This window comes from Notamacropus eugenii, chromosome 3 (assembly GCF_028372415.1).
Source record: "Notamacropus eugenii isolate mMacEug1 chromosome 3, mMacEug1.pri_v2, whole genome shotgun sequence".
Lineage (NCBI taxonomy): Eukaryota > Metazoa > Chordata > Mammalia > Diprotodontia > Macropodidae > Notamacropus > Notamacropus eugenii.
The window spans coordinates 431,100,390-431,119,426 of NC_092874.1; the positions used below are offsets into that span (position 1 = coordinate 431,100,390).

Sequence of the window (19,037 nt, forward strand, 5' to 3'; positions counted from 1 at the left end):
TGTTAGATTCTTCATTTTTGAAGGTTTTAGCATATCACATAAACAAATCCTAATGGTATAGCTAATAAAACATCAGAAATTTCTCTGAATGTCTCTATGTCTCTAATAGACAAACAGGTCTTCTTGATCCAGGAATGCTTGTCAATATCCAACAACCTTTGATACGTGATGATGGTACAGTCCTTCTTGCAGCTGACTCTAAGGTAACCTTCTGTCGCCTGTGGTTTTCCTTTCCTTGAAAGAAGTCTCTAGCCTTGTGGTCAGGGAATCTAGTTTTGGAGCCTGGCTCTCTGTCCTACCATTGGGGACCTCAGGCAAATCTCTGCAGTGCTCTAGCCTCGGGTTCTAGCCCCAGGATCCAAAAAACCCATGAAATCTTACCTGTAAAGTTGAAATAATATATCTACTGCCAACTTCTCAGGCTTATGGTGAGCTTTTAATGATACGAAGCGTGTGAAAGTACTTTGTAACCATAAACTGCAATAATTGAATTACTATTGAATTACTACTGAATTATTGAATTGAATTACTATTTTCCTGAAATATATACATCACAACATTTTTAACATACATAATCACCTTAGTAGTGTCTATGTCTGTGTTGGATATGTTTCCCTTAGTGAAATAGTTTGCTTTTTACTTAGAATATGACAAGGACCCATCACCAATAACCAGCACCTCTCAACTCAACACCACAATGAAAATGCAAATTATCTTAAAAGAAACTTGATTTTTTTTTGTTGCATTGATATTGCTATCTCATAATCATTAGAACATGTTTGCATTCAGATTTATTTCACTTATTGAAAGTGCCACAGCTTCATTCTGATGAAAGTGCTTTGCATTCTAGCATACAAATTGACAGGCATTTATTTTTCACTTGTTCTGAGTCCCTTTTGAAAAAATTCATTATTACTTTTATATAAAATTGTCCTGGGACCATATACTCAGCTAGGTTTCTAAAAATGAGCTTGGTGGCAAATTAGCTGTTTGAAATTGAATATATAGCAAGTGACAAGACTAAGGTGGCATTTGTAACATTTGAGAGACATGGCTGAATTAAAACCAGCTGAAGTAAAAGCCTAGGAAAACAGATATTCAGAGGGGAAAGTGAAAATGTGACATCTTCGTCTCATGAGAAGATGCTGTTCCTAAATGATACTGGATTGCAAAATTAGTGACCTTTGCTTCTTTCTAAGAAGCTATTGTATTGATGCAGCTGTCTCATGTCACCCATTACCATAGAGCTTAGAGCCTTGCAGAACTGTTAGGGCTTCTGGAGATCATCTAGTCCTCACTCCACCTCCAGCTCTCTGACCTGTGCATTTTCTAGAGAAGATGGATGTTTCTGACTTAAATCCAGTGATGATGCAGCATAAAAGCAGTACACCAAAATCAGACTTCTAGTATGATTTGTTAATTGGTGCAGAAGTTGGTGACTCTCTGATTAAGATAATTCTGCCCTTGATACACCTAAAAAGGTTCCTCTTACAGTTGTAACTAGTGCTTGTTGTTTGTCTCATATTTAATGAAAAGCCTGAAGTTTCGGGTTCACTAAGGAGCATCTTTCAGAAAAATAGTTTTTCAGAGAAAGCAAAAATGAGTGCTCTTCACAATGCAGATAAACCTGCACCTGCCCCTGGGGACGAGGCAGTCCTCTTGTGCTAGGAAACAGCTTTTGGGCAGAGCATAAGTTTATGATTGCAGGTGATAAAGTCAGCTATTCTGCCACATGACATAGAAGAGAGGTAAGTGAAGGTATGGAAGAGTCAACAGCAGGGCCTAAATGAGTAGCATACCAGAATTGGAGGGTGTAAACCAGAGACCTAGTGCCAGGCAACTTCCTCTCAGCTTCCTAATTCACTAACCTGGCTCAGAAAAATGTGATATGACTCGCCTGAGTGTGATAACCTATTTGAAGACTTCGGATCCCTTTCCAAATACCAGACCTGCATGGGGGCCACTGCATGAACATGGAGCTTGTATCTGCCTGCCATCCATTGACCGACCATGTGATTTTGTGTGTTTGTCTTTTCTAGGCTGAGACAAGCCAGGGTGCTCTAGGCACATTGGCAAACGTAGTGACATCTCTTGCCAATCTCAATGAATCTCTGAATAATGGTGACCCTTCAGAAATCCAACCAGAGGACCAGTCAGCAAGTGAGATCACTCGGTAGGAACTCAGGGTAGCAGCCTGCGTGAAGGCCTCCTTAGGTGGTGACTGGATTTTTCTACTCTTTAGACTGTTGTGACATTTGCATCCATAGTAGTTACTAAAATCTTACCCTGTTTGAGCAAATCAATTAAAATTGGTTGCAGTCAAAGTAAGTAACAGAATTGCATAATTAGTGGCAGACAGCAAAAACAAAACTCACCTCTTAATACTAAATGAACATTACTTGCTATTCAGCATTTTTATTGCATTTTACTATTAACAGTTGTCCTTCAGTTTTACCCTTAGTTTTCCTTTTTCTTTTTCTTAAATAACTGTAAAATTCATCAGAGTTCAAAGGCATTAATTGGTTCTAGACTTCTGTAAACAGAAAGTGCATATTTCTATCTCCAAATTCTACTATTACATTTTATTCCAAATGCCTTACAACCAGGTTATTTTTGTCATTGCTTTCTTCAAAAGTAAACAAGTCAATTACACATTATTGTTTGCTCTTTTTTCTAAGTAAAAAAATGAGGACTAGATTGGGATTCCCATTTGCTTGCAGCCTGAGATAGAAATAGATTCCAAGTTGTGGCTTCATTCAGTTAGTATAATTCACCCTCCTTTCCCTAATTCAAAAGTATATTGTATATTTGAACAAGACTCAGACTTTACAGAACCTTTAGTTTTTCAGGAAAAAAAATACATAAAAATTCAGGATGATAGTATTCTTTGCTATGTTGTGTAAAATATTGAGAAGTGTCCTATCATCCTGAAGCTGCCCAAAGTTTGTGATTTATTCTCTCTGTGAGGCTATTGATTCACATACTTGTATATGATTTGTTTTTGCTTTAAGGGCATTTGATACCTTGGCAAAAGCACTTAACACCACAGATGGCTCTTCAACACCAAACTTAGCAGATGGGATGGATCCTACAGGAGGAGGGAACATTCATGTCATCAGTAGAGATCAGTCAACACCCATCATCGAAGTAGAGGGACCCCTGCTTACAGATACACATGTCACATTTAAAGTATGTGCCTTCCTTCTTTGTTTTGCTGTCCTCATTTATAATAGCATGATAATTTGAGTAATGAGGGTTCAACAGGGTTAGTATGAATTGTTGTCAGTCTAATCTTTGAGTTATGTCTTTTTAGTGAACTGACATTTGATATGCTTGCTTCAAAGGGTTTATTTCAGGAATGTCTTCCTTTTATGAAGGAGAAAAGTACCATATTTTATTTCTCCCTTTGCTTTAATCCAAGTTTGCCTTGGACCAGAGACCTTCGAGGACTATTCCTTTCAGCAAATCCTGATAAAATTCTTCTATTTATTAAACAACTGATTTTTCTGGTTATACAGACTTTTGATGATGACTTGTCCACACCACAGATATGTCTCTCTTGTCCCCTATCTTTTGAGTTGATATATCTTACATTCAGTCCTGGAATTGATTATAGAAACTTAACAGCCCACAGTCATCTAGAGTTCCCAAACTCTTTCACAGACAAAACTAAAGTTCTTTGTTCCTTGGCTTTCATAAGTTTTTGTTCAATGTTACCTCATAGCTAACTACAAAGCTTCTTTCATATCCTTGCCAATGAGTGCTATTAATACTATTGCCAATGAATTTCGCCCTGTTTCCCATATATTAAGTAAGATTTTTATCATATATTCATGAGCTACTGACATAGAACAGCTTAGTACTAGAGCCAGTGGCTTGTTACCTTTACTCAGAACCTCTCTAAACCTCAGTTTCTTCATCTACAAGATGGAAATAATAACACTGACACTATTCACTTCATGATGATAGTGATGACAGTGATTCCATGCCACCTTAGTGAGCAGGATCCTGGTCCTGTGTGACTAGTTAGCTGGCCTGGTCATTTAATTCAAACACAAAAGTCTCTGGTCCCTAGAGAGGAAGCAGAGGAGTGAGCTGGATCAGCAGATCCTGAAGAGTCACAGACCTTCCTGATTACAAGTCAAAAGCACTACCTGCAGAATACAAGTCTGACTTTAAGATTGTTTAGTACTGACTAGATCAATTTCTAAAATAAAAAACTAAGCCTTTGCATGTCTTCTGTTGACACTGCATGCCTTGTGCCTCCTTCCTCCCCAGCTCACGATGCCCAGCCCGATGCCAGAGTACCTCAACGTGCATTACATCTGTGAGTCAGCTTCACGGCTGCTCTTCCTCTCAATGCACTGGGCCAGATCCATTCCTGCCTTTCAGGCCCTTGGGTAAGTGAACCTCTTCTCTGAATGAGTAATTGAATCATTGTGTGTCCAGGATCAAGGGACCCCAAGATTCTTCTGCTGATAAATAACACATGGAGAACCATGATCACACAAAGGACAGAGGTCACCATTTGAATGCCTTTTCTGTAAAAAGTCTTGCTTCCATTCATTTAAGAACTGGTGTCCTATACTTTGCAAGACACTCTGCTAGGTATACAGAAAGGTCCAAGGATACAAAATGTCTTGGACAAGAAGGTTAGACATAAGATTTGTCAAAAATTATGTGATTTCTTAAGCTATTACTTTAAGAGATTTTTGGAATCACGACTCTTCAGGTCTTAGCTCTGCACTAACATCTCAGCCTCAGTTTCCTCCTGTTTAAACGAGGGGGGTCAAGCAACAGACATGTATTAAGTGCCTACTTTGTACCAGGCACTGTGTGCTAGCCTCTGGAGACGTAAGTACAAAAAATTAAACAAGCCCTGTCTCCAGAATTTACATTCTAATGGACTAGATGAACACCAAGATGTCTTCCACCTCCAACATTCCATGACTGTGAATGTTACAGAGTGATTCACAGTGAGTACTTGATAAATAATAGAGTGAGTAATAGATTGTAAGACACCAACGAAGGAGGAGATGATTAAGCATTTCACTTGTCAGGAAAGGTTTCATAAAGAGAAAGAGAGAGAAAACAAGCATTTATTAAGTGCTGGGGATACAAATAAAAGCAGCGCTGAACTTACATTCTAATGAGGGGCATTGGAAAGAAGAGGGAGTCAGGGGTCTCCCTTGGGGAGTCAAGGCTGGCAAGTATCATGGAGGCATTGGCTCTGATAAGTTCACCTATCTGAGCTCAAGACTTGGATCAAGTCCACATTTGCAGTGGAGTGGAAATGGTCAAAGTAGGACAGTAATGAGAGGACAGTGGAATTCATTTACTGTATAGTAAGAGTGAAGACATTTGTTGTCCCTGTCTTCCGAGATAAACCATACAGGGTGTCATAGCATCCAGTGGCTGCTAAAACTAACCTTAATTGGTGATAGCAAGATGGCCCAAATGTGTATCTACTCTGGGAAAGGAAAACTACACAGTGCCATTGGTCCTAGAGCACTGCTGTCATAACCTCAGTGTCACTGATATCAAGAGCTACTCTTGAGGAATTTTTAAGACCTCCAGGTTTGAAGTGCAGGAAACGCCCATGGTCTTTCCAGTCCTACTGTGATCAACATCAGAACTTTCATTTGCTCTCTGTCTGACCTGAGCCAATTCACCCCTCCTCCAGCAACGTGGTAGCCCTTTCTGCTCCTGAGGGCTCCCCATATTGATTCTAAATGTGGTATGGACCTCTGAGCAGCGTAGCCCATGACTGCTCAGACCAAGACCTTCCAGCCTCAGCCTCCCCAGGAGCTGGGATTGTTCATACCTAATGTTCCTCAAGAGCTTGTAGGAGTGAAGGAAGGGTGATTTTGCACTGGCATGCGTGATTTTATTTGTGTTATCTGGAGTCTATCACATCAAATATGAAATCTGTCTTCAGGAATTGAAATGCAGAATTGGAATGCTAAATTAACTCTGACATTTGAGAAAGGTGGGAATCATTGTGAAACTACACATGTGAAGACTGAGGTTCGCTGAGTCAGTGAAGGCTGATCTCATGGACGCGGTTTCATACATGTGCATGACAGGGCACAGGATCGCTGTGGCGTAACAGAAGGTCCCTGGGCTTGGATTGGAAGGACGCGCTGCGAGCTGCTGACATGTCATTATCGTCATCATTATCAGTGCTGTTATTAGCAAGTCACTTAACCATGAGAAGCCTCAGTTTCCACATCTGTAAAATAGGGTTACTAGTACTTTCAGTACTAAACCCACATTGTGAAGAAAATGAAAATTATAAAGTTCTGTGAAGTGTGAGCTGTTAGTGTTAATAATAAAAAGGACATAAAGCACTGGAATTTAAACATCTATGTCCACTCTTATGTATCTTGAGAGAGGATGTGCAAATTGAAAAAATTCTTTTAAAGACATAATAAGAGAAGTATAAGTAAAATGATCTTCTTTAAGCACTTTTTATGTGTTTTTGTCTCTTCTAGTCAGGACTGTAATACAAGCCTGGTACGTGCGTGCTGGAATGAGCTCTTCACCTTGGGCCTGGCCCAGTGTTCCCAAGTGATGAGCCTCTCCACTATTCTAGCAGCCATTGTGAATCACCTACAGAACAGCATGCAGGAAGGTATGTGGGGTCACTGCAGCTTTTCAGAAGTGTTTGTATTTGGGTGTCTCCATTTCCAGTAATTTTCACAGTAGAAGGTTGGCCCTAGAATAATACCTGTCTTTGTGGTAAGGTCAACTCCTAAGGAAGATACCAGCTGATCAGACTCGAGCTGCCACCCATTGCTGACATGTTTCAAAATTTCAGAGTGTTTCATTCATCTTTTTTCTCTTTAAACCAAAAATAGTTTAATTTCACTATTTTAATAGTGAGAGAATACTCTAAGTCCATACTTTGGGTTTTTTGTACAAACTCTTCTCATTTCTTCTGAATATGGAAACTTATTAGTAGAAAACAATTACCGATTCTCAACTCTTAATAGTGACACTAAAATTTAGAGTGATGAATTTTACTTTTGGTAAAATATATAATATTGATGATATCAGCAATCTAGTCACCTGACAATAATACTGACCTTTATATAGAATCTTACGTTTTCTTAAGCACTTACAGAACGTGATATCATTGGAGCTTCACAATAACCCAGTGAGGTAACTGCTAGATGTTATCATCTCCCATTTTTAAGATGAGGAATTTGGGGCTCAGAGAATGAGTCACACAGCTTAAAAATACCAGAGTACCCTTCTCTGTCCAAATTCAGTTTTCTTTCCTCTAGACCACAATCCAAAAAACTATCTACTTAGTATGTAGCAAAAAGGGGAAGAGAGGCTCTTCCAGTCATGGAGCAAGGCAGAACTAGCAGCCTAATGGACAAGAGAGCTGTAAGATGTGTCCAGAGAACAGATGATCCATTTTGGCACAGAGAATAGTAATGAGAGAAGATGAGAAAAGCAAGGTAGCTCCACATCATGGCAGGCCTTGAATTCCAGAAAAAGGAATTTGCTACTGAGTAGTTAGTTCATGAAGGGAACACTGACAATGCCTAATCAGAGAAGGAATAGTATAAGCAGGTGTATGTATAAGGGAGACACTAGGAAAGGACTGAGTGGAGGTGGGAGAAGAAAAGCAAACTAGAAGAGGCCTGGCTTGGAAACGAGAGGGTTCCTTAGGTTTGCATCCATCTTCATGTGTGGGAGATGAAAGTTAATCTAGACCATATCTAAGGGCCCTCCAATCCTCAATCCTGCGATGCTATAAAAGCATCACATGTGTCACCCGAATTCTAAGAAGAATTCATTGTGAAGGCAGCCACCCAGAACTCAGGGAGAGGAGAAAAGCTAACATTTCCATAGTATGTGCTTTACACATATTACCTCACTGTTCAAAGCTGAATAAACAAGGAAAGTTTGCAGAGATTATAATGAGAAAAGACCAGAGGTCCCAGGATTTAAAAGAACATAGTGGATTGCCACTCTTGAGAAGTTACAAATTAAAACAGGTAACACTAATGTAGACTAATACTTCTAGAACTTGGGTATAAAATAAAAATAATAGAACTGTGTATGTTAACTCCCACAGGTCATAAGTACATTATTAGAGTGGAGATCAGAGAGAACAGATAGGAATCTTTGATAATTAAAGAAAATATAATGAAAAGCTGTTAACTCCTCAAGGTGAATAAGGATCAAGGAAATTTTAGGAGCCCTTTGAATGTTAGGAGAGAGTGGTTTGACAAGAATGGTGACAGTTACTTTGCACGGTAGAAATCCTCTGCACTCTAAATTGTCACCCTTCCTCCTTGTACTTTGTCCCAGTTCAAAAATTAGAATTTGAATATGTTAAGATTTTAGTGTTTAATTAAAATCTAAATTATTTTCTGGTTTCTTTTGATCTCTTCATAAAAGAAGAAAAAAAATTTCTTTGGTTATATTCAAAGGTCTAGTTTGCCTTTTTTTAGAGGATTTCATTTTTGCTTTCTAGATAAACTTTCTGGTGACAGAATAAAGCAAGTCATGGAACACATCTGGAAACTTCAGGAGTTTTGCAACAGTATGGCTAAGCTGGATATCGATGGGTATGAGTATGCATACCTTAAGGCAATCGTACTCTTTAGCCCTGGTAAGATGACATGCCAGAGGTACTATGAGGCTTCCATCAGATTTTTAGTATGTATGTCAAATGATTTCACCAGCCTAAAAAGTCACAGCAGTGTATTTATAAGTTCTCTTTTATAATATTTCTTTTTCCAACTGGCCTACGTTTATTTGAAGGGGAAAAAAACACCTAAAACAAGAAATGTATAGAGCCCAGTAGTTTCTTTGGTAATAATTTATCTCTTTTTCCCTTTTATTTAAGCTCTCAGTTAAACTAGAGTCCTTTCTGGATAGTAAATGCTTGTGGTTTTTTTTCCTTACTTGTTTTTAGAATTCATTAGCATGTGCAAATCAGTATTTTTCTTGAAATTACTCTCTCTAAAACACGCATTTAGGTGGCTAAACAGGAATTGTGGAACACTTTACAGTATAGACACGGGTTGATTCTCCATATATTAAGGAATTCCATATACCTTTGTTTCTTCATCCCTTCTCTCCTCCCATCGTTCCCTTGTAGATTCCCCAGCTCAAAAACTTTTGAGGAAGAAATATGCAGCATTTTCTGTCTTCATAATTTCCCCACTGTTGTGCTGCTGTGCCTGTCAACAGCAGTAAAAGTCGGAGGGTTAATAAAAGCAAGTTAAGGGAAGTGAGTGACCCTGTTTGAAGAGTGGGAAGATTTGTTTTAGTAAGGAAGGTTGTTACCTTCTTACCAAAATAGGCATTCATTTCCCCGTAGCAGCACTCTGCATGAGCTTTTCCCTGTCTACATATGTGTTTAACCACCATTCATCTGCCTTCAGCTGCTCTGACCAAACTCTGTGGCTTCTTCAAGTGAAATGATATTTGTTTGTTTTTCATTTTCAAAATCTTGTTTATTTTTAAAATTTTTTTAAATTTTGAGTTTTGTAGTAGTCCCTCCTGCTCCCCCCCCCCCCAAGGCAAACTTATACAGTTATATCAGTTTTACATGTGAAGTTATACAAAACATATTTTCATATTAGCCATATGTGGGGGGAAGCAAGAAAAATAGAGAAAGTAAGAAAATTATACTTCAGTTTGCACTTAGTTTTCATCAGTTCTCACTCTGGTGTTAGATAGTATTTTTCATCATGAGCCTGTAGGAGTTGTCTTTGATCATTGTCTAGTTCAGAGTAGCTAACTAAGTCTTTCACAGTACTCCTGTTACTGTATACAGTGATCTCTTGGTTCTGCTCACTTCACCTTGCTGCAGTTCATACAAGTCTTACCAGTTTTTTTCTGAAACCATCTTGCTTGTCATTTCTTAGAGAACAATAAACTCCATCACAATCATATGCTACAGTTTGTTCAGCCACTCCCCAATTGATGGGCATCCCCGCAGTTTCCATTCTTTGCCACCACAAAAAGAGCTGTTATGAATATTTTTGTACATATAGGTTCTTTTCCTTTCTCTCTGATTGATCTCTTTGGGTTACAAACCTAGTTATGGTATTGCTATGTCAAAGAGAATGCACAATTTTATAGCCCTTTGGGCATAATTCCAAATTGCTCTACAGGATATTTGGACTATTCACTACTCCACTAGTAGTGCATTAGTCTCCCTATTTTCTCACATCCCCTCCAGCATTTGTTATTTCTGTTAGATATGAGGTTGTACCTCAGAGTTGGAAGGGCTCTCATTCTTATAAATTTGACTCAGTTCACCGTATAGTTAAGAAACGAGGCCTTTATCAGAGAAACTTGATTTGATAAAGAGCAAGACTTTACAAAATTTCTTTCTGAAGGAATTTACAAAAAATTTATAAACATTTTTGATATTAAGTGAAATGATGTTTTGAGCTGCAGTGATTAGGTTTTTCTTTCCCCACGTAATTCTTCTTCTCTTTTTCTTCCTTCCCCCTACCCTTGTTTTAGGCTCTTTTAGTAGTAAAATATTGTTAAAAGGAAATGGTAAAATGATATGAGTAAATATATTCAAAGTAGGTGATAATGTCTAATAGTACATTTTGGAAGAGATACAAATTTTATGCTTTTCATCTCAGAAATCTTCAGAATCCAGTATTTTGCCAGGTTTCAAATAGCTAGAAATTTGGGTCTTTTTCTGCTTTTCAGATCATCCAGGTCTGACCAGTACAAGCCAAATAGAAAAATTCCAAGAGAAAGCTCAGATGGAGTTACAGGACTATGTGCAGAAAACCTATTCAGAAGACACATACAGGTATATAAACAGAAATATCCTTGCTCTGCGGGAATTGACAAATCATGATAATTTTAACAAGTCTAGACTCTGAATAGTAAATAACTTTAGGCCTCATGATTTCATTACAAACACACATTGTTAAAGTTGCTTAGCAGATGGTGAACATGGTCATGTTACTATAGTTTTATTCGTTCTTGTTATGGTAATATGCTTTTAGCAGTGTGATTTGGTGTACCAGGAATCCAAAGACCTGAATTCTGGTTCTTTATCCACCACTAGCTATCTGGGGGACTTTCGTTTTGTTAATGGGAAAATGAGAAGTTGGAAGTAAATTCCTTCTGAGGATCCTTCTCGGTGCTAGCATTTACTATGAGGAGGAGGATTTGGAATCTCATATTGATCCTTTTTGCTTAGAACAGACTGTTCTAGTGAAATGACTCAAGGGAGGGTGACCAGCTGAAGAGCTATGAGCTTAAGACACATCTTTTGATATATGGACATATTTCACTGAGAGAAGTGAAATCATACCTCTACAAAGAAATAGGGGTCTAGAAGTGGAAACAACAGTAACCTCACTCATGGACAAGTTTCTGAAATTGTTCAAATGACAAGTTACTATTTGCAACTAAATTTTTTACTAGCTAGGATTTGTTTTTAGAAAACCTGGGCTCTAGGACACTGTGCATACTCTGTAGGACAGGCTCTCATTGCCTCTCACCTGGACAGAGACCTTCCTAATTAATCTCCCTGCCTCCACATCTGTCCTCCAAATGGTTATTGCTAAAGTGATTTTTCTGGGAGCATAGATCATCTCCCTACCTGCCCCCCTCCTCTTCCCCAAATTGAATTTCACTCTGTTCCATTAATTCCTGTTACCACTATAATCAAGTACAGACTCCTCCATTTGAGATTGAAAGCCTCTTACTGCATGGTTCCAGTCAACCTTTCTAGGTTTGTTCTGTGTTACTCCCCTTCACGTGCTCTGCAGTCCAGCCAAAGACTGTTTTTGCTCTTCAGTCTGTCTTTGGTCTCCTTGCCTTGGCATTGATGGTACCAACGGTGACACCCAGAGGGCACTCCTAGCTTATTTTTCACTCTTATAAAATCCAGATTTCTTCAAAGCTCAACTCAGACCCAACTTCTTCATGAAGTCTTTCTTGATCCTCCTAGCTGCCTCTGCCTTCCTCATTCCACAAAAAAGGAAAGAAATTACCTTGTTTTTATTTTGCATATATTTGTGTGCATCTTTTTTGTGTACATGTATGTGCACGTGCATGCGCACACGCACACACATGCGTGTGCACACGCACACACACACACACACTGTAAGCTCCCTAAGGGTAGGGCCTGTTTGGTTTTGATCTTTCTATCCCTAGGACCTAGCACAGTGCCTAGTACATAGTGTTAACTCTTTAATAAATGCTTCTCTGTTGATTGATTACAAATTAGAATGTACAACATCACTGTAAAGGACTTTGATCTCAGCACACATCTGAACATGGGTTTCATGTTATAGTCACTGAGACACCCGAATACTGCCATAACTCTGCTGCTGCTGGATGTGCAGCTCCTGGTGGGGGGGTGGGGAGGGTTGGATGAGGACTGGTGCTCTGTCTTCTTGGGTGGCAGGCCCAATGGCCTCACTCCTACAGGGGTACTCCATTTGCTTCCTAGGTCCTCATTCTAAACTTGTCCAAGAAAAAGTGAGGACTGTGGAAATCTAGAGCCCAGACAGGAAGGAATCCTTGATTTGGAACCAGAGGATCTAGGTTCACATCCTGACTCTACCACTTAGTACTTGTATGACTCTGAGCAAGTTACTTCTCTCTGGGTCTCATTTTCTACATCTGTAAAATGAAAAGTTTTAGGTAGATAATATTTGAGTTTTCTTCCAACTATAAATCATATGAACCTATGATCATATTATCTAAGGTGTGACTTTCAGGTAACTTTTTTTTTTTAATAATCACCAGAATTTATCTGTTCAAATTTGTTATCCCATTGAGAGACTCTAATATAATTATTCTAGATGCTTCCATTTCCAAAAGCATCACTGGAGTTGTTCATTGGGAATTCATTTCAGTCTTGTCTTTTCTGATGTGCTCAGTGGTGGCCAGTTGTCATTCTTGGAGGATGTATTTAATCATTTAGAAATAGCCCAATGCTCTTCACTTGGTGGAATTTACTGAGTCCCTGGTCACTACGTCTCCACCACCCCTCTCTGAGGTCAATGGTAGCTGTCCCCACTTTACACAGAGCCTCAAAGAAGCAGTGCTATTCTGGCTCTTAGGATTTTGAGCTGGAATTGACACCATTATTGCCCATTCATTATATAGAAGAAACCTTGAAAGGAAAAGTGACTTGTTCAAGGCCACCCAGCCAGGAAGTCAGGGAGGCAGGGGCCTTCCCCTGGAGTCCTGCTGCATGGCCTTAGTGAAGCATGGAGGATACAACTCCAGGTCCTTAGCCTCCAGCATCAGTGCTTTTTCCACTGCACCAGAGTTCCTGGACCCCTGTTGTCTCTCCCATCACCCCCAGAGAAACGGAAATTCCTTCATGTCAGGGATAGTTACTTCTTCTTTGTATCCCCATTGCCCAGTACAGTTCCTGGCTAGGGTAAATGTTGCATAAGTATTTGAACTGCCTCAAGTCCTAGATGCCGTGCCTCTTTTCTGCATCCTTGGTTCCCAGACCACTCTGTCAATTCATACTCAGCTTTCAGTCCACTAAACCCTTCCTTGTCCTGCCCCTCTTTTTCCCCCAAAATGAACTATTGTATCCACATTCTGTGCACTTGTATTTAAGTTGATTTTTAATCCAGTTGTAAGATTTTGCATTTATGCCTCTTAAATTTCAAGATACTAGATTTGGCCCAATATTCTGTTTGGACAATTGATGTGGAGCTGGAAGGAGCCTTCAGGGTCATCTGGTGTAACTTCCTTATTTTACTAAGGAGGCCCCTGTGGATTAAGTAATTGCCCAGGGCAGGCAGAGGGATTTAATCCCAGGTTCTCTCAGTCCTAATTCAGTAATTGTTCACTACAGCCTGCTGCCTTTTTTGAAAATATTTACAATATTTGTCCTTCTCCAGTCCTGCAGCATTTCTTGTTCTTCAAGTTTTTCAAAGATCACTGATAGTATCACTCAGCAGTTGAATCTACCAATTCTTGCCTTGACTGGTATGTAGTTCATCCAGGCCTGGCACTTTGCATTCATCAAGGGCAGCTAAAGTGTTCTTTTACCAAGTCTCTTCTTTCCTTGGGTCTCAGCCATTTTTTTTCTGTCATTTTTAATCCAAATATCTTTTTACTTGGTAGAGAAAAACAAATAGGACCATTGTTGTCGAATGTCCTCATTCTGTCCTATCCCTACTTTGGTATCCTCTTTTCTCCAGAAGAACGTAAAAAGTCCTTTTTATTGTTGTTACCTTCCTGAAGAGCCCTCCTGGCACTGTTCTTCTGTGTAGAACCAGGCCACGACTTGGAATTCATCATCACTTAACCTGGCTTATATCTAAAGCACATGTTATTTTAAAATCTTAGTTGATTGATTACATCCGATGCATCCATACCACTCACCTTAGATAGGCCTCCCTTTTCCTCCTTTTTGGAACTTGTTTCTTTATATCTTAAGAATTTCATTGTTGAGAAGTTTTCATCCCTAGGCCACACCATTCCTCTGAACTTTTAAAAATCTGCTCCTCCCAAATCTGGCTTGCATATCAGGGTAGGCCCACCCTTCCTCTCTTTCTTTTGTCGCAAAATCTAAGATGGAGCAGTCACTTCCATTTTCTCAAGGTTCCCATCCTTTCTACCCCAACAGCCAGTTATTCTTTTTGGATGAGCATCAGCTTTAGAATTGTTTGCAACGTTGGTCCTTCCATTTTTGAAAAATTAAATTGCCAGTGGTGCACATCAATAAATTGTTAGCTGATCTGCCTTTGGTAGAGCAGGTGCTATAAAGAGATAGAGGATCTGTTTCTCAAGTGCCTCCTCTGCTTCCTCTTTCCCCCAGGTGGTCTGTAGTCTCTTCTGATGGCAGGATCAGTTTTGTTTCTGTCCCTGTTTATCTTCACTAGAGTACCCTCCTCCAGTTCCTGGTTTTCCTCACTATATGACTGTATCTCTTAAATACATAACACTTCCCCTCTCTCTATTGCTCTTCTTTCCCATCCCACTGCCTTTTAGATAAATTGTACCCTTCTTAATCCATATTCCAATCCCAAGTCCCACCCACCAAGTCTTAGCTATGACTTTATCACATTTGTCTCCTGTGTTAGGATCTCTCAGTCACACTGCTTTTTATCCACACCTTCCACATTTGTATACACACACGTATCATGGGAACTTTCTCCATGCCGTAGCATGGAGCATAGAGAGCTCCACTCTTCTGATGTCCATAGTGAGTAAATGGTGAACAAATGTAGGAAGTTTTTTCTCACCCATTAACAAGTAGGAAAGTCTTTTATTACAGCCTCAGTAACTGATTGTCATCTAAGGTTCAAACTAGGTAAGATACGAGCAAGGCTAACCATCAGATGTTGACCACCAGTTGATGTATTTTTTTTTAGCCACAGCAATTCATGATTTGTGCTTGAGTGAAGAGCACTTGCCACTCACAGTAGCAGAGGGGCTGCCCACTGCTGCCGAGCCAAGCTGCTCTGGCATATTAAAATAAAGATATGGTGCCATTAAAAGAAACAACAGCCCAACAGTTAAAACACTCTAAGGTGGAAAAGCCCCTGAAGTGGCAGTGATGGTCCCTTTCTGGTTGTGCGTCTCATCTTCCTTTCTCTTCCAGGCTGGCTCGGATCCTTGTCCGCCTCCCAGCACTCAGGCTGATGAGCTCCAGTATCACTGAAGAACTTTTTTTTACTGGTCTCATCGGCAACGTTTCAATAGACAGCATAATCCCCTACATTCTGAAAATGGAGACCGCAGAGTACAACGGCCAGATAACGGGCACGAACTTATAGTGGGAACAACACATCTTCGTGGATCAAGATCATTTTCATAGAACCAGTAACCACACCATTAAGATAAAAAGAAAATAAAAATAGTGATATTTTGGTATGTACAGATATTTCCCATATGTTACCCATTTCCTACCTGGTTTCTTCGTCTAGGAGGCCCCAACAGTAGCTACTGAAAACCTGGGCTCCTTTTCTGCCACCAGGAATATTTTAATGACTTTTGATTTCAAAAAGACAAATAAGGTGTCAGATTTCTGAGCAGCCTTTTAACTCACTTTGTATTTAGAAGTTGACAAGGGGCAAAAAAAAAGTTTTATAATATCAGAGACTAGTATTAAAGAATACTAAAAATAGTATCTGTATATACATATATAACCGTGTCCTTGGGAATATTTCGCAATTACTTACCAGGGTAATGACATGAGCACTTTCTAAGAACTTTTTGTCCACTTGATAATGTTGTCAGCATCTTGCCTGTGAATAGGCAGGGAGAAGATGATACACGTCCTTGGCCAAAATGCTGGTGATTTCTGTGGAAACTTAGAGGGGGACAGAAAAAGCGACAATCACTTTTGTGTAAGACAGAAAGGCATTTTGAGTTTGTATGCACATGGTGGTGGCGTGCACTTTTAGAGTCCTCAAAACTACTGAGAATGGGGTTTATTTGCAGCATGTCTAGAGCACAATTAGCAGCCAAATAACTGCCACAGCCATGATCTGAGCAGGGATGGCCAGTGATCCTGAACCCTCGGGAGAGGTGGACACCACTGTGGAGAGCCAGGACTTGTTCTCATAGCTGGCTCTCTGAAGTCAGTGCACTTAGTCAGTGATTAACTGCCAGGATTCCCAGTTTATTCCTTCCTCCTATTGGCTGCACAGTGCAGTGGGCATTTTGTGGACTTGTCAGGCCCACGGTGCTTCTTTGATCGGTCCCAGATAAATAGAAAGTTTTTCTCCCCCTGCCTCCCTTCCCTGAATTCTCCCGTTTCATTTCACATTGTTGTCCCATTTGGGCTGGCATTCAGCATATATCCTATAAAAAAAGATCATGTGCTCCTGCAGTTAATGACTAATTAATTGTATTAAGGTTACTAATGTCTTTGGCTTTTGTACTGGAGAAGTGACTCAGGATGTTCATTTGGTATTGATAAGTTCCTGCTTAAACTGAAGAGAATATGGGACTGGGGATTTTCATTGCTGTCATTCAAACACCAGTCATATTGCTTTGATTGTGTCTTCATCGAACTGCTTTGATAAAATGTAACCTTTGTGTCTGTGAGACCAGTCGCTGAGAAGAGGATGCTGGTCCGTAGCATGCACTTGGTTCCCCCATGTTTTGTTTCCCACCCTGGGTTCCTGGGTGTAAGGATCAAGCAAAGAACCTGTCCACTATTATTGTAAAAAATTAACAGCTCTAGGTGATAGTCAGGTAGAGCATTTACATTAACTCAGAAGGATATAAACAAGGGAAAAATTCTAGATTCACCACTTTTTGTTCCCTTTTGTGTTCAGCAAAGTAATCATCCTATAATGTGGAGTTCAGTGTTGTATCCCTTGGCAGATGGGTCAGTTAGCAATTGCAGGTAACAAACATTATCTTTAAATAGCTAAGTTATACTGGTTTCATCATTACCCTATCACAGTAAGACTCTTTCCCTGGCCACACTCATCCTTTGCTTACAGGTACAGCCTATTCCTCATTTTGGTCTGCCACATGGCTGTAGTTCTCTTTTCATAACAATTGGACAAATTAACTGCCCAGTATTATATACAAGGTGCAAGAGAAAACTGATTATCCCTAGCACTAACACAAACATCCCTATTGTCCCTTGTGCCACCTCATTCAATGAGCTTTCTGGAGGCTCTGTTCAGAGTCAACCAAAATTAAGTATTAGCCCTTCTTTAAGACAGCCATTGTTCGTGGGGATCAGCTTCCACTTGTAAACTCTATTTTGGTAGAACACCTCCTGGTATTAAATGTGACCATTTAAAAATTATGTAAATATAAAGAAAAAGAACATAATTCTCCTACTTTTTGGTGAGGTTTGGTTTGTTTTGGTTTGTTACTGATTCCCCAGTGTTCTGAATGATGAAGGAAAAAAATTGGCCAAAATAATGAAGTTGATGGCTGTCTATATCAATCCAAAGGATGTAGGTAGATGACACTTGTAAACAATAGATATCCCATAGAAAATGATACCTTTTTTAAAAGCAGGCACACTAGTGATTATGTGGTATAGTTCTAGAACAACTTCTACGTTAAGGTTTTCATGGAACCATGTTGGCTCTGAGCTCCCTGTTGGTAGTGGCTTTGATTAGTGACGAGACAGCAATTGTTGATGCATGCTAATTCACCTGGTTCCCATTTCATTGGAGGGGTGGGGATGGGAAGAGCTTTCCATGTTCATTATGTGGTTTTGATTTAAACTGTCCTCTCACATTGGAGCAGGCCATCATAAGGCTTAGAATAATGTCCCCAAAAACAGTTATTTCAGATATGCTAGAAGAATGGAATAGAGAGACCACCATAAGAGTTACATTTCTCTTCTATAAATTACTCAAATCCTAACACTTTGGTGTGTAATTAACCATAAGAAAGATTAGGATTTGTGCTAAAAATGACTTATAGTACCTGAAGAAACAAGTCACCTTCAGTTCTTTATTTACATTATTTTAAACATCCCTGCTAGTGTTGACCAAACTGCTTCTAAGAAAACAAAATATTTTAAGTTTTCAAACACTCTCCTTAATGCCTCAGGTCTAATTGGTTCAATTATCAAAGAATAATTTTCCATAAGGATTATTTCAAATGAAGGACTTAAATTCTGTCCTGTCATAAATTGTCTAGACTAGATAGTGCCCACATCAAAATAGCCCTGACGGTCTATTTTTGGCAACTGGGCAAAGAAGAACAAACTCTTGGGTTATGACTTCTTTAAAGAAATTCCTTCCAAAAGATTGGACTCCAACTTTGATTGAACCTTATTACCATTTCTTATTAGAGCTCATGAAATCCCAAATTCAGCAAGAAGAGAAATTAGGTCTCTTTCCACTAAGTACTCTGAATGGTAGAAGTGAAAGTTGTCCCCAGACAGTGAAGTCCCTTTAAGTTTACATTAATAAAGAGAATGCATTCAAGACGCAGAGTGGGCTTAACAATGGCCAGTTTAACATTTAGCTGTTACCTAGTTTCCTGGAGTAGAGCCACAAATTCTTGGATTTCATTTTCTTTTATACTTTATGAGACATTTCCCCCAACTCCACACATAAACATCC

General features: G+C 39.4%; 1 protein-coding gene across 4 annotated transcripts in view; it reads left to right on the forward strand.

The window, feature by feature from the left end:
• Positions 1-17,281, forward strand: part of NR2C2 (nuclear receptor subfamily 2 group C member 2) — a 116,989-nt gene extending 99,708 nt beyond the window's left edge. For 3 of the 4 annotated variants that reach the window (XM_072598394.1, XM_072598393.1, XM_072598392.1), the window contains 8 exons: positions 110-203; positions 2,040-2,173; positions 3,012-3,189; positions 4,279-4,400; positions 6,495-6,634; positions 8,495-8,632; positions 10,702-10,807; positions 15,590-17,281. In XM_072598394.1, the coding sequence (XP_072454495.1) occupies positions 110-203; positions 2,040-2,173; positions 3,012-3,189; positions 4,279-4,400; positions 6,495-6,634; positions 8,495-8,632; positions 10,702-10,807; positions 15,590-15,764 (1,087 nt within the window). In that variant the 3' untranslated portion in view covers positions 15,765-17,281. The remainder of the gene's footprint in view (positions 1-109; positions 204-2,039; positions 2,174-3,011; positions 3,190-4,278; positions 4,401-6,494; positions 6,635-8,494; positions 8,633-10,701; positions 10,808-15,589) is intronic. The other variant, XM_072598395.1, reaches the window with a different exon arrangement.
• The last annotated feature ends 1,756 nt before the right edge of the window (positions 17,282-19,037 follow it).